The sequence below is a fragment of the Chanos chanos genome, chromosome 8, assembly GCF_902362185.1.
Source record: "Chanos chanos chromosome 8, fChaCha1.1, whole genome shotgun sequence".
Lineage (NCBI taxonomy): Eukaryota > Metazoa > Chordata > Actinopteri > Gonorynchiformes > Chanidae > Chanos > Chanos chanos.
The window spans coordinates 15,084,890-15,101,869 of NC_044502.1; the positions used below are offsets into that span (position 1 = coordinate 15,084,890).

The 16,980-nt window shown below is 39.9% G+C and overlaps 2 protein-coding genes across 3 annotated transcripts in view; one reads left to right on the forward strand and one right to left on the reverse strand.

Annotated features, from left to right (window-relative positions):
- Positions 1-640: 640 nt before the first annotated feature.
- On the reverse strand, positions 641-6,482 carry il20ra (interleukin 20 receptor, alpha). The gene is made up of 7 exons (XM_030782900.1): positions 6,449-6,482; positions 4,947-5,073; positions 4,406-4,608; positions 3,762-3,937; positions 3,333-3,477; positions 1,611-1,747; positions 641-1,414 (listed from the first exon to the last, which is right to left on the reverse strand). Exons 1-7 carry the CDS (start codon positions 6,480-6,482, stop codon positions 641-643), a joined length of 1,596 nt encoding a protein of 531 aa, XP_030638760.1.
- A 2,219-nt stretch (positions 6,483-8,701) lies between these two features.
- The window catches only part of med23 (mediator complex subunit 23), a 31,230-nt gene continuing 22,951 nt past the window's right edge, over positions 8,702-16,980 (forward strand). Inside the window, exons 1-13 of one of the 2 annotated variants that reach the window (XM_030781241.1) lie at positions 8,702-8,855; positions 9,267-9,298; positions 9,569-9,656; positions 10,284-10,408; positions 10,918-11,029; positions 11,271-11,369; positions 11,593-11,694; positions 11,899-11,968; positions 12,080-12,192; positions 12,600-12,695; positions 13,373-13,390; positions 15,741-15,941; positions 16,418-16,561. In XM_030781241.1, coding sequence (XP_030637101.1) covers positions 8,805-8,855; positions 9,267-9,298; positions 9,569-9,656; positions 10,284-10,408; positions 10,918-11,029; positions 11,271-11,369; positions 11,593-11,694; positions 11,899-11,968; positions 12,080-12,192; positions 12,600-12,695; positions 13,373-13,390; positions 15,741-15,941; positions 16,418-16,561 — 1,251 coding nt within the window. In that variant the 5' untranslated portion in view covers positions 8,702-8,804. The remainder of the gene's footprint in view (positions 8,856-9,266; positions 9,299-9,568; positions 9,657-10,283; positions 10,409-10,917; positions 11,030-11,270; positions 11,370-11,592; positions 11,695-11,898; positions 11,969-12,079; positions 12,193-12,599; positions 12,696-13,372; positions 13,391-15,740; positions 15,942-16,417; positions 16,562-16,980) is intronic. The other variant, XM_030781240.1, reaches the window with a different exon arrangement.

Consider the following 16,980-nt stretch of genomic DNA (forward strand, 5'->3'; position numbering starts at 1 on the left):
AGTGCATTCGCCTACCTCATGTAAGTTTCACTCAGATGACTGAGTCTGAAAGAAGTAGTGAAAAATTTAGCTGGTTAAAATCTTCTAAGAACAAGAGCAGCATTTAGATTTGAGTCATATCAGTTGACTCAAATGTTTTTAGGTTAAGAAAATGAAGACAACAACATCACAAATCAAAAATCAAAAGAAAGAAAGAGAGAAAAAAAAGAAAGAAAGTTGAAAGAAAAAACCAAAAGAGGAGCTTGAGATATTTACAAAGTTACTGTCAGTATCATTATGGCACATTAACATTCATTAAAAAAGGCATTTTCAGTGTAAGTTTCAGTGCAAGAATGCGTCTTCATATGAATTAGGCTGCGATTTCATTGTTAACTTCCTGAATCTAAATAGCTATGAGTTTCAGATATGTTCTCCTGAGTTTTAAATAAAAATCTGACATTCGAAAACAAAGGTAGTCTTAAGAATACATTCGACTTCCTGCCTTCACTGTGGTGGCTATAAAAAAGGGTAAATGAGTAAAACATTATGTTAATTCCCTTAAAACTCCTTCATGTAGGTGCTAATTCCTTTAGAAAAAAATATTCATGTGACTTCACAAATAAGTCCTGTTTATGGACATACATGCACCCTCACTTCGCAGTTAATCTTGCATAACCTGCAGTCCCCACATGTTTTCCATCTTGGTTAAAGTGTCCTGATCAGAGCTCTCCTCAGACACCTGTCTGACTAGTACGTTGGGTAAAATGGGCACGACTTCACCCTGAGTGTTTTCATCTTCATTCACTGTTTCCACAATCAACTCTGAACATAACTGGGACAATATGGGAATATTCAGTATCCCAGTTTCAGGGTTCCAGTCCACGAACGTCACTTGGTCTTCCTCTGCATCCTCATCACAGAGACTCTCCTCCTGTGCTGTTTCGGTGTTCTGTGATTTGTATCTGTTGACTTCGGCCACTGCAGAAGGCTCTTCACCCATGGATCCTTCTTGCTCGAGGATCTGAACCCTGAGGCTCTGGCTCAGTAGCTCACCGCTTGGCGTTTCTGCTGGTTCTCGAATCACAAGTCCGTAGTCGTCGCTCAGAGAATGGTCAGGCTGCCAGTCCTGTGAGGTCGCGTTGCTGACATCATTCACGGGCAGGTTCTGAGTGGCGTAGGACACTACTGGTGCTGGTTCTTCTCCGAGTAGAGGTTCCTGTGGACCAGGTTCTGGGGGAGGACCAGATCTGACATTGTTGAGTTGGACGGCTAAAGGTAATAGGTGCTCCACTTCGCTGACCAGATGTGGAAGAGCGGGAAGGTTTGTCAGTTTGGTTTCCCCAGTGGTTAAATTAGTCACGATGAGGTTGAGGTTGATGATGGTTGGAGGCTTCTCCGGGCAGAGCGTCTGTTGTTCAACGACGTGTGCCACTTTCTAAGTCAATAAGAAACAGATCACAGCCATGTCAGGGTCAAATGTGTTTTATTCAACGCCCAAAAATGCTTTGTGTGAATGAAATGATGATTTAGATTTGACAAACAGTACGCCTAAAGGAGCACTTGCAAATGTTTCATTCAAACAGTACACTCAATTAGAGATTAAACGTTATGACGTATTGTGTCTATCTTACCGCGCTTTCAGGAAGATTCTGTTTTCCAGAGAGGTAGTGGTAAACAAGGCAGCCGGCAAGAACAAGCCCAAACAGACAGACAGCAAAGGGAATAATTCCTCCAAGCAGAGCTAGCATCATCTGGTCTGGAGGAGGCCCTGTAGGATGACCATAATAGAAAAGGAGACTTTCTTTAAAACTATTTGTGCCATGTTACCTGTTACCGGATAGTGCTTTTTGAAATAAACAACAACAACAACAACAAAAATTCATTTGGTAACTGAGCTGGAGGGATACTCTACAGATACTTTGGAGTCTACAAATGATGTTGGTGCGTTTGTATTTTTCTTCAGTTTAGATTCCTGATTTAGACCAAGGACGTGATATGGAATCTCTCAACAACTGCACTATCTACAAGAACTGGTTTCTAGCCTGTTACTCAGGGTCCTCCTATGCTATGCTTCCAAGTGAGGCAGATTACAAACCGAGTATGTAGTCGTTAAGGAGCTGTCTGTGGTATATAAGTGTAACAAAGGTTAAAGGAAGTGTGAGAGTGAACGACAGATAAGTACAGGCAGACAGAAGCAAAGACTAAAATATAGATAAACAGGGCATAGAACAGTGTTTCTCAATCCTGCTCCTGGGGGACCCCTGCTCTGCACGTTTTCCATCTTTCCCTGCTCTACCTACCTGACTGACCTCATCAGTGGCACTTTTGATTAGCTGAGCACACCTGATTTAATTAAGAGCATGTTAATCACACTAATCAGGTGTGTTCGAAGCAAGGATAGATAGACGACATGCAGAGCAGGGGTCCCCCTGGAGCAGGATTGAGAACCACTGGCATAGAGGCCTGTGGAATGAACTGAAAACCAGTGGTCTATGGGTATTTGAAACCAATTATGCATAGCACCATCTGATTTCACTAATTAGTTACCCTCCTTAATACTTGAGGAGAGCTAATTATTGAAAGTCGGTTGGTTTAATGTATGGTCTGTGAAAATACCTGGAGACACACTCAGTGTGTATCACCTGTTTTTTTTTTTAAACTCAATAAATTGTCCTTATTTCACAAAGTGTTTGAATAGGGAAGATACACAAAAACTTTTTCCCCCCAGTTTTCTACAGGTATTCCTGTATTTTTAAAGCCATTACTTTCCAAACTGAGATCCAGCACACTGGAATCACATTGTCAAGAAATTACAAGGGCCAAAAATAATGAGTGCAACCCTAATCACATGAGCAGAGAGACTGCCAGGGAAAGATGGAGGTCAACAGATAGATGATAGACAGATGAGACTGCCTCAAAAAATAATTTGCATGGCCAAACACTGGATCAGCAAACACTGGATCAACAACTGAAATCACTGTTTACATCTAAACTTTGTATGTTTTCAAAAACCATTTGCAAATGAGCTGTAATTTTTTTTTTAAGGTGTGGAAAAACGTACGTCTAGTGCAACACATTCTGTGCGTGCATACACACGGGTCACCATACATAGCAACATCGCCGTAATAAACGTGAAAGAATTAAGAACCAGGAAATACAACTCAGAAAGCGTTGGGAAAACACCTCAGCAGGAACAGAGCCGGTGTTTAAGATAAAAGTAATGTTGAGAATGTTTAGAGGACGGAAAGCTTTATCTAACCAGTCCAGGCAGTTTAACAAAAGAATGCTCCAATTGTGGTTAGACTACATAGTGTTCATGCGTATTTAAAAAGAGCCAACAGCTATTACATTACCTGACGGGGTTGTTTCACATTTCCATTCAGATGCCACACTGGCTGTAGGGTTGGACTGGGAAAAGGCCTTTACCGAAACACAATACTCGACACCATATTCGAGAAAGCCGAAGATGAACGTGTCGTTTTTGACAAGGAGATTGAACTGTAAAAAAGCGTACAAGAGGGGGAAAAAAACACCGAATGTCAGAGTGAAGATATGTTTGAGAGCATGTAACAGAGAATCAAACATTTAACGTAACCTCAGTCAATGTTTTCCACCCACAAACTGGGACATCAGGTTAATGACTAATTTCACAAAACGGACCACGTTTTTTTTCCCACGTGCTCTGATTTTATGACAACACAGTGACAAAGCTTTGCTGAAATAATACACGGCCATCCTTCATAGCAGGTTTTAAAACAGGAATTGGGTCATTCAACACCAACCGTTTGTTTGCTCTTATTGCTGAAGATGGAGACGTTGTAGATCATGTGTGGAAACACTTTCCACAGGGAACGTTCTCTTTTCATGTGTGCATTTTTCCATCTCATTGGTCCCTTCATTTTTACACGCAGGTTATTTTCTACCATTGTCACCTTCACTCGGGGAGGTCCAAAGATTGCTGTTTGAGAAAACAAAAGTTGTTTCATAGTGATACTTTAAAAAAAAAAAAGTACAAAATGAATTAAAGACTCAAATAAAGCTCAAAAATAAAAAGGTCATTATGAGGAGCAAAGATCATTTCTCTGAGTTGATCTCATTGTTGACTTTACTAATGAACTCAGAAGCAGGACATTAGAGCTGGATTGTATACTGACTTCCGCACTATCAACGTTTGCAATTCCGGATAACAAGTTTGGTAATCGTAACCCTGTTAAGAAAAAAAAAATCTTTTCCTTGAGCAGGTTTCGAGCAAAACCAGGAATACACTGCAGCCTCGACAAAACAGCTTTGCCTCCACCTTGGCAATCTTTAAAACAAGGTTCAAATATCCTACACAAACAGAATCAGTGAAGTGTGTTGTCTGTATGATCCCTTTGTACTCGTTGTTAAATTGTTTTTCTAGGCAAGAGCATAGAGAGAAACCTACTATGGAACAGTGGGTCAAATTTATCTGTCTCTGTCCATTTGGAGGATATGCCTGAGTCAACAGCTTTCACCCTGGCGTAGTACTGGTCATCCAGAATGTGGGTTTCATTTGTAACGTCACACTGTGTTTGAGGAATCTCCCTACAGTGCCTCACTTCCCTCCATACCACGTTCCCTGTGCCAGACTCCTCCTCATCACCGTAACTGTTAGAGAAAACAACAACCAATTCTGTCTCCGTCTCAGAGTTTTCTTAAATCATCTATGTTTTGCATAAGTGTAAATTATTAATCAGTTATTTGATAAAATGATAAATTATTAATCAAAGACTATACTAAAGGCTGAACTTTTGCAATGTCATAATAGACAGTTAGATAGACAGACAGGTAGATAGACAGATAGATAGATAGATAATAGAGTTGTATCTTTTTATCTATAAACCAAGATATTAAAGTGAGGGCTTCCAGTAACTGAGAAGTAAGTCTCTTCCTCTTCGACTGAGACAGTACTAAATTAATGTTCATGGATATGTGACGATGCTTACATCGCATACTCCACTGAGTAAAGAGTCCCATCACTGGCTCCTTTGCCTGGATGCCACTTGACAATGTTTCTCAGGTTGACAGAGTGGAAATGTACGTTTCTGGGTGGAACAACAACTGACCCAAGAACTGGAACAACAGAATATAGAAAACAGTTTAGTATTTACAAAGACACTCTATGTTTAAATTGACCAAAAAATTTGCCAGCAGTGAAATATAATTCTGTGACAGGAGGACTGAGCTCCTCCAACATGTAAACGTGATGACGGGGAGAGAAATGTGACATTTGTGATCACACAGCAATGCAGACAGGAAATGCTAGAGGGGGGGAAAAATTGGCTTCAGTGAGCCCGACAGAATGATAAAACCACATAAAATGCTTCTCCGTGACAAAGTGCACCAGACCCAAGCACACAGCATTACCACATTTGCTTCCTGTGTTATGTATCAGTTAGGCACACAACTTCAAACCTGCTTTTCTTGGCAAGGTGTTTGTGTATATTTTTGTGAATTCACACACTTAGTTTATTAATTTTGCGCGATACATTTGTTTATAAAACGGGTCACTAAAGCGGGTGGCTTGACGGAGAGCAAACTCGAGAGAAAATTTGAAAGAGACAGAGAAAAATACAGGTACAGAATGGAAACATGAAATCAGGTTATTTTATTTTGTCTGAAAGTGTGTGTAGGAGTCAGACATATCAAAGTGTACCTCTTACAGAAAAAAGGTCAATCATGACTTCATCCAGTAGCAGAAAGTCTCATTCTGAATGTCTCTTTACAGTTCATTGTAACTACTTGAACCTTCTGTTAGGTAATCACATTTCATTTGGTACTCCATTTACGTTTTTTAACACTTTTGATTCTGATATGACATGGATAATATGAAACACACGCATTTTCTCCACATAACTGTCTTGTTTAAATATATCAGAACAGTTTAAATTAATTAAGAGAATAACTATGAAGAAACCATTGGGTTACATCATTTCAGGGAAACGCAATAAAGCCATAAACAATCTATTTACGAACAGCTTAAGCCTTAAAATATGACCATGTCCCGACTCTTAAACACAAGTCTAAGTTTACGGAATCACATACAATGTTTCACGAACTGATTCATTTTGTTTAGGGTGATCAAAACAGCGTAGATAACAAGAACACTGCGTTGGTGAAGGCATAAGCTACCCACCTGCTGTAGAGAGTAGAAGACGGCAGACAACGGCAAGAATAATTATATGCTGCATTATGGAATCGGCAGAAGCAAGTTATCTTTCATTGTTTGTAAACGGCCATGAAGAGCCCTCCTGAGCCTCGCTAAATAATTCAGCGACTTCTTCCTCTTTGGTTTCTGTTCAGTGAACACCACGACTGTCACAATCGCCACCTTTTCCAGGTATGCATTAATAAATTACTTAACATTTATGACCGCACACATACTGTATGGGCGGAGCCTGCTTTGATTCACATAGCCTACAGTACACACCTTGAAACCATAAATTACCGTCTCGCTGAAGAGGTTTATTGATGCCGTTCATTGTGAATTACTGACAGTCACTGTAGTGATGAAATCACTGCAGTAATAAAGATGAATAAACTACTCAAATGTAAGTGTTAAAACACACCCTTTAATCATCTAGTGGATCAAGGCTGAATTGTGGATCTAAAACGAACTACACAAGACAAGGGGAACCACAACAGGACCTACTTGACAAATATTTTGGACCTGGCAGTGTACAGAAATGTAACCGAGATGCCTCAGTGTGCATACCTTGCAAACACTTACAGCAGAGAAAAAAGGTGGATGCACTGGTATACCCAGATTCTTTACGTGGATATATCATACAAAGCCTTCAGTCAAAAATCCGGAGGGGGAACTCGACGTTTTGAACATGTTCCAATTATGAGCGTGTTAAGAAAGAAAGAAAGAAAGAAAGAAAGAGGTCTAGTCTACTCCAGTCTACAACTGTCGCTTAATCAGTAAAGAAACCTGTGCTTCAGAAACAGCACTACAATGTCCAAAGACACAAAGCTAGTACTGTTATCTAAATAAATATCCACTTTAATCACGTTTGCATCCTCACATCACTACATTAATGGTGAGCATGCTTAAAAATGTTCTTAGTGCCTGCAGGTTCATGAACCCCTCCTTAGTTTTCTGTGTTCACAAGCAGCCATACATTCTGGATCTATATGCTTACTTGCAGGTCCTGCAAAGAGGATGTTGAAACTTACCACTGGCTCATGACAACAAAGAACCCATTGTTGCTATGCCCAAACCATAAAAAGGAACAATATATCATGTCATGTCATAAATACAACACTCAGGAAACTAGTCGTTTCCCTTGTAATCGATGTTCCAGCGAACATACAGTAGGCTAAAAAAAATAAATAAATAAATCATTATTGTCTGCAACTGATTAAATGGACATTTCACGTGCCTTGTACTTCACGGTGTACACGTGAATGCACCACTGCATCTGTGACAGAAGAGTTTGGCATAATTGCTTTTGAATCGGTATGAAAATTTCCTACTGAAGTAAACTGAGCCAACTAAAAATCCCCTCATTACATTTTGGGAATAAACAGTTAATACATTAAACAAAACGGAAAAATATACAATTAAAATGTTATTAAAACACAAATGACAAAACACACCGCTTTCACTTATAACTAGAAGAAATTAAAACTGTAAAAACGAGGAAATTTGCTCTCAGATTTCGTTTGACGTGATCATTCTTACGACATCTTCCTCGCCATAGGATGACACCTTTTCTCACTCTTCTTTCTCCCTGTACTCCTGATGGAAACCAGTGTTTGTACTTGCATACAGCACCATCTCGTGGCCTGAAATATTCTTTTGAGCTGCTGAGCTTTATGTTTCGATATCCTTTTGGACATTTGTATTGTTGCATGTACAGTACAGATTTTCAGGCATGGATCAGGGGGTGTTCCAGAAAGCGGGTTTAGTGAAAACTTTGAGTTACTTAACTCAGAACAAGTAGTAAACCTCCTAATGGCTTTGTTTTGCTAGGTAAATGAAGCTATAGGGTTCTTCTATTAGGAGGTTTAGTACTTACTGTGAGTTAACTAACTCTGAGTTTTCACTAAACTCCCTTTCTGGAATACCGCCCAGACATGGATGACGTGCCTGCAGCGAAGTGAGGACACTTACAAGGAAACACTAGGCAACAAGAAGGCTGTAAAAGACTTTATTTCATGACTTTTTGCCATGGAAACAGAATTGATAGCCTTGCCAGACATATCCTCACTGTTATTTTTAGTCTCTTTGCTTATTCTATTTTTCACCCCCTGGCATTTACCTTTATCTTTTGATAAGCAATTGCCCTAACCACGCTTGTAAATTCATATGTTATTATTAATACAAATTTACAAGGGAAAAACAACAAGGAAACACTAGGAACTATTCATTGCAAGCGTTGGTTTTGTCCGGTAATCTTTATTGTTGCACAAACATATATGTTTTATCTAGTAGTCTGAAATACTCGGTTGCAGACCTTTCCCTGTTACACGTTATAATAAAAAAAAGTAATATTGATTGATTAAGTATGAATACAGACTGATTTAATAAGATATATTAGGTAATTACTTGTAGCAACATTGACCACGGTCAAAAATCGGAATCCAACGCTGCTCTCATATTCACTCAAGTGCTGACCACAAGAGGCGGGACTTCCGATCTATACAACATGGCTGTCCTGTAACGATATTATACTGTGGATAGCTCTCATGTAGTTTCAAAAATAACAGTACGAGTCTTCATCTACGTTTCTGTTCTCTTTAGGTGCAATGTGAAATCTGTTGACCTCTGATAAACTGTACATTCAGACGTAAAAACCATGGCGATTCCAATGGAGAGCCAGCTTCAGAGTATATTCGAGGATGTGGTGGTATGTTTTTTTGTTTAGCTTCAGCATGCTAACATAGTAAACCAAGTGTACTATAGAAGCATCAGTCTTTTGTACGCATAATTACAAGAATGTCAATGTACCGCCTAGTTTGTTTTAATTGTGTTACGTGAGATTATAGTGGCAATTACCTTCTAACCAAATCATACAAATCGGTGAATCAGTCACTGACCAGCCAGTTCATTCACCAAAAGAGCTTCCAAATAACGTTTTGCTTGATTTGGGAAAACTGACTGGTTTTACCATATGTAATGACAATGAAAAATGAGAACACCTCACTATTAAAAGATAAATAAATATTTGTAGTTTGGTAAATATAGTAATGTTGTGCAATTACTTGCACCATTTTCAGTACTGACCTGCTGGTTTGTGTTGTGTTTTTCCTGTTTGTAGAAGACTGAAGTGATTGAAGAGGCGTTTGCAGGGTAAGACTCCTGAACAAAGATGTTTTAAGTTCAGGTTGAATTTTATTTGATGCCATATTATCTTTACTGAATTATGTTGCTTATCGGAATATTGGGTAGCATGTGTGGGACAATATAAAATGACAGTCATCATTCTCCACTGTTAAATATTATTATTATTATTATTATTATTATTATTATTATTATTATTGATGGTGATATTACATGTGATCTGGATTATTTGTTGCAGAAGTGTCACGTCTTTTGTAAACATTTATTCTTTTACTTTAGCATGTTTATGGATACGGAGGAGGATGAGAGAACAAAACTCATTAGCTGTCTGGGTGCCTTCCGTCAGTACTGGAGCACCCTACCACAGGTAAGAGAATGTCTCCAATGGGATCCTGCAAATTAATTCCACTGGTGAATGTTTTACATTTTTCTTGTACATTATGAAATATGTGGTTACCCATTACCTCTCATGAGTCTCAGAGTCCCATTGAATCACATGTGTACGCAGGGTATAGCTGTGATTCAGACTGTCACTTCCTATTGTAGAACACATCTGTGCACAGTATGAAAGTGCCATAAGTAGGGATGCCACTCACAGGTCCCACATTTCCAAAGTTTACACATACATTATATATGTATATATATATATATATATATATGTGTGTGTGTGTGTGTGTGTGTGTGTGTATATATACACACACAGACACACATACATATATATATATGTGTGTGTGTGTGTGTGTGTATACATATATGTGAGTGTGTGTGTGTGTTTATGTATGTGTATATATATTTATGTATGCTTTGATGGTGTGTGTGTGTAAGTTTTGTTGCTTGTGGAAAGTCAAATGCTACTTACCTTAAGGACAGTATGTCATTAATTAAGAAACTCACTACTGTACCTTCAGTTTAAGAGCATGATCACCAGTGTAGGTTTTAAACATCAGTTGAAAAGTTTGACTGTGCGGCTAAGACCGTGTTATTGGTCCCTCAGGAATCCCATGAGCAGTGTGTTCAGTGGATTGTGAGATTCATCCACAGTCAGCACAGTCCTAAACGCATCTCTTTCCTGTACGACTGCCTGGCCATGGCTGTGGAGACCAGCCTTCTCACCCCCAGGTAAGAGGACACGCAACCAGAACACTGCATCTCTGAGAAGCTATTGGAAGCCGAGGTCATTTTAAACTGTAATTAAGAGGGGCGTAAATATTTATGAGGTTATCGTCAGAAGAGAAAACCTTAAATGTCTCAGTCAGTTGTGGAGCAGGTACGTGACTGTGGATTGTTGAAGTTTGTGCATTGGTGAAGATTGTGGATTGGTGAAGGTTGGAATACATTTCTGTCACGGGTGATATGATACAACTTTGGCAGACTTGAGTTCTTTTGTGTTTAGTGCAATGTTAATGTCAGCCAGACTCATTAATGCGCCCTGCAGAGCTTGTCTGTGATATCATTTTAAAGGTAGTTTCTCCCTATTTAATACATCACTTATAATATGACTGATCTGTATTTAGATGCATTTATATCTGGCAGTATATTTTGTGCTGTAAACATTTTATAAAGTACATTTTACATTTTATGATGTACTATGCTGTGTCGGTGGATGTGTGTATGTGATCTGTCTACAGGATGGTGTGTCAGGCTTTGATAAGTTCAGAGACTTTGGAATGGGAGAGAACACAGCTGTGGGCCTTGACTTTCCGACTCATTCGTAAAATCATCGGTGGAGTGGACTACAAGGTGACGCAGAGATATGTTTCCCCGTTCTCGTAAAACACGAACGCAGATTTTACCGGACCATTCATATCAACACACAATAACACATCCATTCATCATTTGTTTTTACTAAGCATTTTCTGACAGATCTGACATAAGTCCGATTCATTTTCTCTGATGACCACAGAGTGTAAAAGCCAGTTTCAGTCTGAATCTGACTGGCAGATCTGAGTTTACTGTTAATGATGACGTGTGGTTGTTGTAGGGAGTGAGAGACCTGCTCAAGGCCGTTCTGGACAAAATTCAGACCATCCCTAACTATGTAAGCTCTGCGGTGGTGCAGCAGCTCTTAGCAGCTCGAGAGGTAAGTTTTCCTTAAATGTTAATCAAATCAGCAATCGAATAAGCGTAAATCAGATTAATCCCAGATTACTGCTACACAGGCAACCAAGGGATTATGGATTCTTGGGATTGAGAATTTTTTTTTTTGTCTACGCATATGAATATCTGTCATGTATATGCGGACAAAGATTTATTTTTTTCACCTTTTAATTCTTTTGTGTTTTTTTTTTTTTTTTCTTTTTAAGGTTGTGGAGTATATCCTGGACAGAAATGCGTGTCTCCTGCCGGCATACTTCGCTGTGACGGAGATCCGCAAACTGTATCCTGAGGGCACACTTTCACACTGGGTATGAATGCCCAAACGACCTACACAGTCTGGAATGTTGGAATCCTGAATTCTAGAAGTACTCCATTCTAGAACTCACTTAGAGCTGTTCTCATGGATTGACACTGTGATGGGTAGCTGAATGGATTTACTGAAGTGATCTTATTGGTCTGTTTTTTTTTTTTTTTTTTTAAACAATCTTTTTTTTCCCTCTCTCTCTCCTCAGCTCTTGGGCAGCCTGATATCTGATTTTGTGAACAGTTTCCGGCCAACTGCAAGAATAAACTCCATTTGTGGTAAGACATTAACGCCTTTAAAAAAAAAAAGAAAAAGTGTGATACAATCCCAGTATAGTTCTTATATTTGGTAAGTGTTGAGATTTCTTTGGTCATGACTTGGCCTCCTAGGGAGATGTAGCCTTCTTCCAGTGGTCAACAACTCTGGAGCCATCTGTAACTCATGGAAACTGGACCCCACCTCTCTACGCTTCCCTCTTAGAGGAATGCTCCCTTATGATAAGGTATGAATTTTCACCTTTGGTTCCCTGGTGCATTTTGACAGCGCTTACAGTTTGTAAAGTGTAGGATTAAATGGTTTGAGAATATTCAAGTTCCAAATAGCAATTTTTATTTCTTCTTAGATGTTCTGCAAGAGAAAGGACCTTTTAGAATCGTCAGTACATGGGACCGTGATCGTATTTTTGTAACATTGTTCCCTTTTGCTTGTCACTTTAGAACCAACGCAAAGCTGGGGCCAAAAACTCAAAAGTTCTAACTGGAAAAAAACGCTTAGGAATTAGTCTTGTCGATCTCGATTTTTTTTTTTTTTTGGTCTAGTTATTATCCAGCTAACGGAGAAATCGTGCGTTGCGGACCGGCTGACCCGAATCTTTTGCGTTTCTTGCTTGTCTGCTCTTTTTTTTCCCAGGACCTGTTTGAACCCCAGACGGGGCTTCTACGATACGTGCTGGAGCAGCCTTACTCCAGAGACATGGTCTGCAATATGCTAGGGCTAAACAAACAGGTACTGCCATCCCTCTCCCTCTCCCTCTCCCTCTCCCTCTCCTGTGTTCTTTCTCTCCCTCTCCCTCTCCCTCTCCTGTGTTCTTTCTCTCCCTCTCCCTCTCCCTCTCTCTCTCTTTCTCCTGTGTTCTTTCTCTCCCTGCATTTCTCTCCAGTTAAAACAAAGGTTTCAAAAAGGTATAGTCGAACGATGTGAGGCGGTTTAGGCCTCCTCCCTTTAGCATAAGGTAAAGTGTATAGTTCATCTAAGTAGTATTTTCCATACTAAGAAGACATTCAGCAGTTTGCATTGCTTTGTTTCCACAAGGCCAGTCTCCAATATACTCCCTGTCACACCAGTGCATCTAAACACCTTGCCCCTGCTTGGCTGCTAAAACACTCGAGATTGGGTGTCTTTAATGTCTGTCTGTCCTTTCAACCAATGGCATGCGTTGCCCTGCTGTCTGTCGGGGAGTATAGCACCGCCTGTCTTTTTTCTTACTTGTCCTCTGAGTTTGGCTTGATTGACCTGACTTGACTTGACTTGACTTGACTGACAGGGGAACTTGGAGCTGGCCTCCTAGTTACTGTTATTGTCCTTTTTCTTTTCTCTTCTGTTTTTTTTTTTTGTTTTTTTTTTTTTGTGTGTGTGTTTTTGTTTTTGTCCTGTCTTACTCTACCCGCCCTCCAATGCTCTAGACCTTGAACATTGCTCAGGTATGTTCACAATCTTACTGTTGTACTGTGACTAACCAGATTCTGGAAGCTTCCCTAGCCAAACTGACTCCTTTAGTCGGTGAACCTGAAAAAAAAAAAGAATAAAAAAAGATCATTTATTATAGGGCTTGAAATTACTGCTGGGTTTTAAATGCTGATTACTAGGTGTAGTTTTAGGAGCCAAGGCCTACATCACATTGACTCTTTGCTTAGGCCAAGAACTCAAGAATTTTTTTTTTTTGATTTGAAGAAACAAAATTGTCTCTTTTTTTATTCATTTTATATCTGCTTTGTCAAGTCAGAGTTCTTCTGCTCTTCTCTTGACCTAAATAATTGTTTCGTCCTCCAGTTTCCAAAGAAGCTAATTAATCATGTCTTATTTTGCTCAACAGCTTGTAAAAAAAAAATTGATTTTTAAAAATTATTTCAAGCAGGTTTTTTTCCCTTTAGCTTCTGACTGGAATTGTCAAATCGGAACCCAACTAATACAGGAGCATGTCTAATTTCTACACTGAAAATAGTTCTAATCCCATCAAAGGAAAACAGATTATTTGAAATTATTAAATATTCTTTGCATGTATGTACGTTCATAGTGTTTTCCCATTTTCGGGACTGTTGGTAATGCTATGAGCCTGTAAACCTGACCAGATTAGAGGGAGTACCCTCTTGCACTTTGATCAGAGTATAATTGTTAATCTCTGGATTACAATATGGATAATCTGCTCTAGATTAACCCAAATGATACGTTCAGGATTACAACACTGTCTTTCCTTTTCGCATATCTTTCTTGCATTTCCTTTTTAAAGCATGTTCAGATCAATTGACTGTTCACTAACAGAGAAGGGGATAGTTGGAAACAGACCAAAGTCCAGTGAACATTTCTCTTTGAAAAGTCAAAGCGTACCTGAGAATGAACTGATAATTTCAAGCCCTGAACTGCTGCATGCTTCTCTGTAGTCTATAATTCAGTGTGCTCTGGAGTTTTGTGGAGTGGAGTGTGTATAAACTACTGCATTGCCAAGTTTTCTCTCCTGCTTTTTTCTCTCCTCAAGTATATTACAACTGTGTGTGTGTGAGTGTGTGATTTGGTGTAACTCATACTGCCACCCCCCCCCCCCCCCCCACTCATTGGAAGCATGATCTGAAGGGAGAGATCTTTTGCCGTTGAATTTACTTAAGCAGACTACCAGTTATTGACTCAGGCTGTTGGCTACATCTAAATAAACGCTGCTCAATTCAGACATGTGGGGTCTGTCAGTTTACCCTGTAAAAATATACAGAAAGAAATGAGAGAAATAAAAAATGAATCCTAAAACAGGTCAAATTGCCCCAGAGCGCCACTTCAAAGAAGCACGTTTCACACTGAAATGGCATTAAAGGCTATTCATCTGTTACTATGATACCCTCACCTCCTGTGGCCAATAGCGTGGCGGCAAATGACCCAATCCCAGCATGCCACCTCACAGGGGAAGCTGCAGTGTATCAGACTTAAATGCAGCTTAGCTGCAGGTTACTGGTTTTGCTAGTGATAGCACGTGATTGCACATTGAGCGGGAGACGGTGACTGACTGTCATCACAAATGCCTCTCTAGTGCAAAACATCTGCCGCAAGGGGGGAAACACGGTTCCCGCCGAAAGACAGTAACATCCGGTGTTTGTTTTGTAATCAAAATTTGTAGAACACCTATTTGAGCTTAAACGTGAAGTGACTAAATTTAAAAGCCCGGAGCGAATGTTCAACATAAAACAACTGGGTAAATTATGATTCTGAATGGGACATTAAAAGTAGACTTCCTATCTTTTCGACTAATTTTAAGTATGATTATACGTTGTGACTTGCCGATATGTTGCAGCTTCCAAAAGATCAGGGCTTTTTGTAGCAGTTGTATAGTGTTAATGTTGTGTTATGCTTTGTCATGTGTTTGTGTGTGCGATCTTGTTTGTGCGAAGACACAAGCACTGCATTGTGATGTGGCCGTCTGTCCCTCACACATCCGTTGCCGTGGCGAGGATTTACACTATGGGTTGAGTTAGTGGCTTGAGTGACATCTTGGCTCTGAGATTATTTGTGCTGAGTGAAAACTGTAAATTTAGTAATAGCCAAGTATAAGCCCCCATTGGGATTGTGGGTAATGTAGTCCACATTTGCATCGCTATTTTAGAGAATATGTAATAGTTTGACATACAAGAAGTAAGTTCAGTTGTTTTTTTTTTTCTTTTCCCTTTTCTTCAGTTTAGTTTTTTCATACATAATTAAGAGAGTGAATTGAGAGATTAGTGTCCTGGACTCTCTGAGAGTGTTTGTGGCTTGACTGAGATGGATCTTTCTGGAATGTTCTATCCTGTCCAGCATAAGCAGCGCTGTCCGGTTCTGGAGGACCAGCTGGTGGACCTGGTGGTGTACGCGATGGAGCGTTCGGAGACGGAGGAGCAGTTTGACGACGGAGGCACCAGTCAGCTGCTCTGGCAGCATCTCTCCAGCCAGCTCATCTTTTTCGTGCTCTTCCAGTTCGCCAGCTTCCCACACATGGTCCTGTCACTCCATCAGAAGGTGCCACGGGACACCCACTCACAACACACACACACACACACACACACACACACACACACACGCACAAACACTCTGTGTTCTGAAAGCTTTTCTTTTAATTCTCATCAATGCCCAAGTGGTTACTGTGGTGTCATGTGTTGAGAACATGCTCAATGAGCCAACCATACACTCAGACACACACACACACACACACACACACACACACACACACACACATGGGAACACTCCTGTTAATTGTACTTGTTCTCCACCTGCTCATTCAGAGGGTGCCACAGAACATACGCATGCACTCATACGTACACACAAGACTTGTCCAGTTCACAAATGTCATAATTCTCTGGTGTCTTTTGTTTGTTTACCAGTCATTTTTTTCAAGGTATGTGCCAAATGCTTTATTTCAGCATGAAATATAAATGAATCTTTCCACCATATACAGTCAAATGTTATTGTGTGTGCGTGTGTGTGCTTGTCCTTAGCTTGCTGGCAGAGGTCTAATAAAAGGCCGAGACCACTTGATGTGGGTTCTGCTTCAGTTTATTTCTGGAAGCATCCAGAAGAACGCCCTGGCAGACTTCCTTCCGGTCATGAAGCTCTTTGATCTGCTGTACCCAGAGAAGGAGGTAGCGATTCTGTCACATGTTGTAACTTGTGTTCTTGTTGTCAGAACATTGCGCCCATGTGCATTCTGCAAAACTTAACAGAGTAGTTTTTCCTGCGTATTTACTTTAGCCAAGTGAACCATTTCGCCATTTTACAGGCTGACAGACAGTCTCTCTTTTTGACTTAATTTTCTGTAAACTGCAAAAAAAGAGCTGTTTTAAATGCTATCCAATTAGCAGTGGAAGTTTTTACCCCACAAACAAGACTGATGTATGGAGGGCAATTTTTTGCCTGCTGCAACGTAAATGAACTAGTTTTGAAGAGTGAAACTAAATTGTAGTATACTGAGATGATTTGGGGTTTTTTTTTGGAGGCCAAAAAGTGGACTAGCTTTAACCATTGATTGGTTTCACACCCAGTTAGTGTCTTACCCATTAGC

Bases quoted from the DNA above. Each gene is read 5' to 3' on its own strand.
- il20ra (XM_030782900.1), bottom strand. From the start codon at position 6,482: ATGAACGGCATCAATAAACCTCTTCAGCGAGACG. The intron at 3,938-4,405 runs GTAGGTTTCTCT...TTTCTCAAACAG, and splicing joins ATTTGACCCACTGTTCCATA to CAATCTTTGGACCTCCCCGA. The intron at 3,478-3,761 runs GTTGGTGTTGAA...GCTTTTTTACAG, and splicing joins GCAATAAGAGCAAACAAACG to TTCAATCTCCTTGTCAAAAA.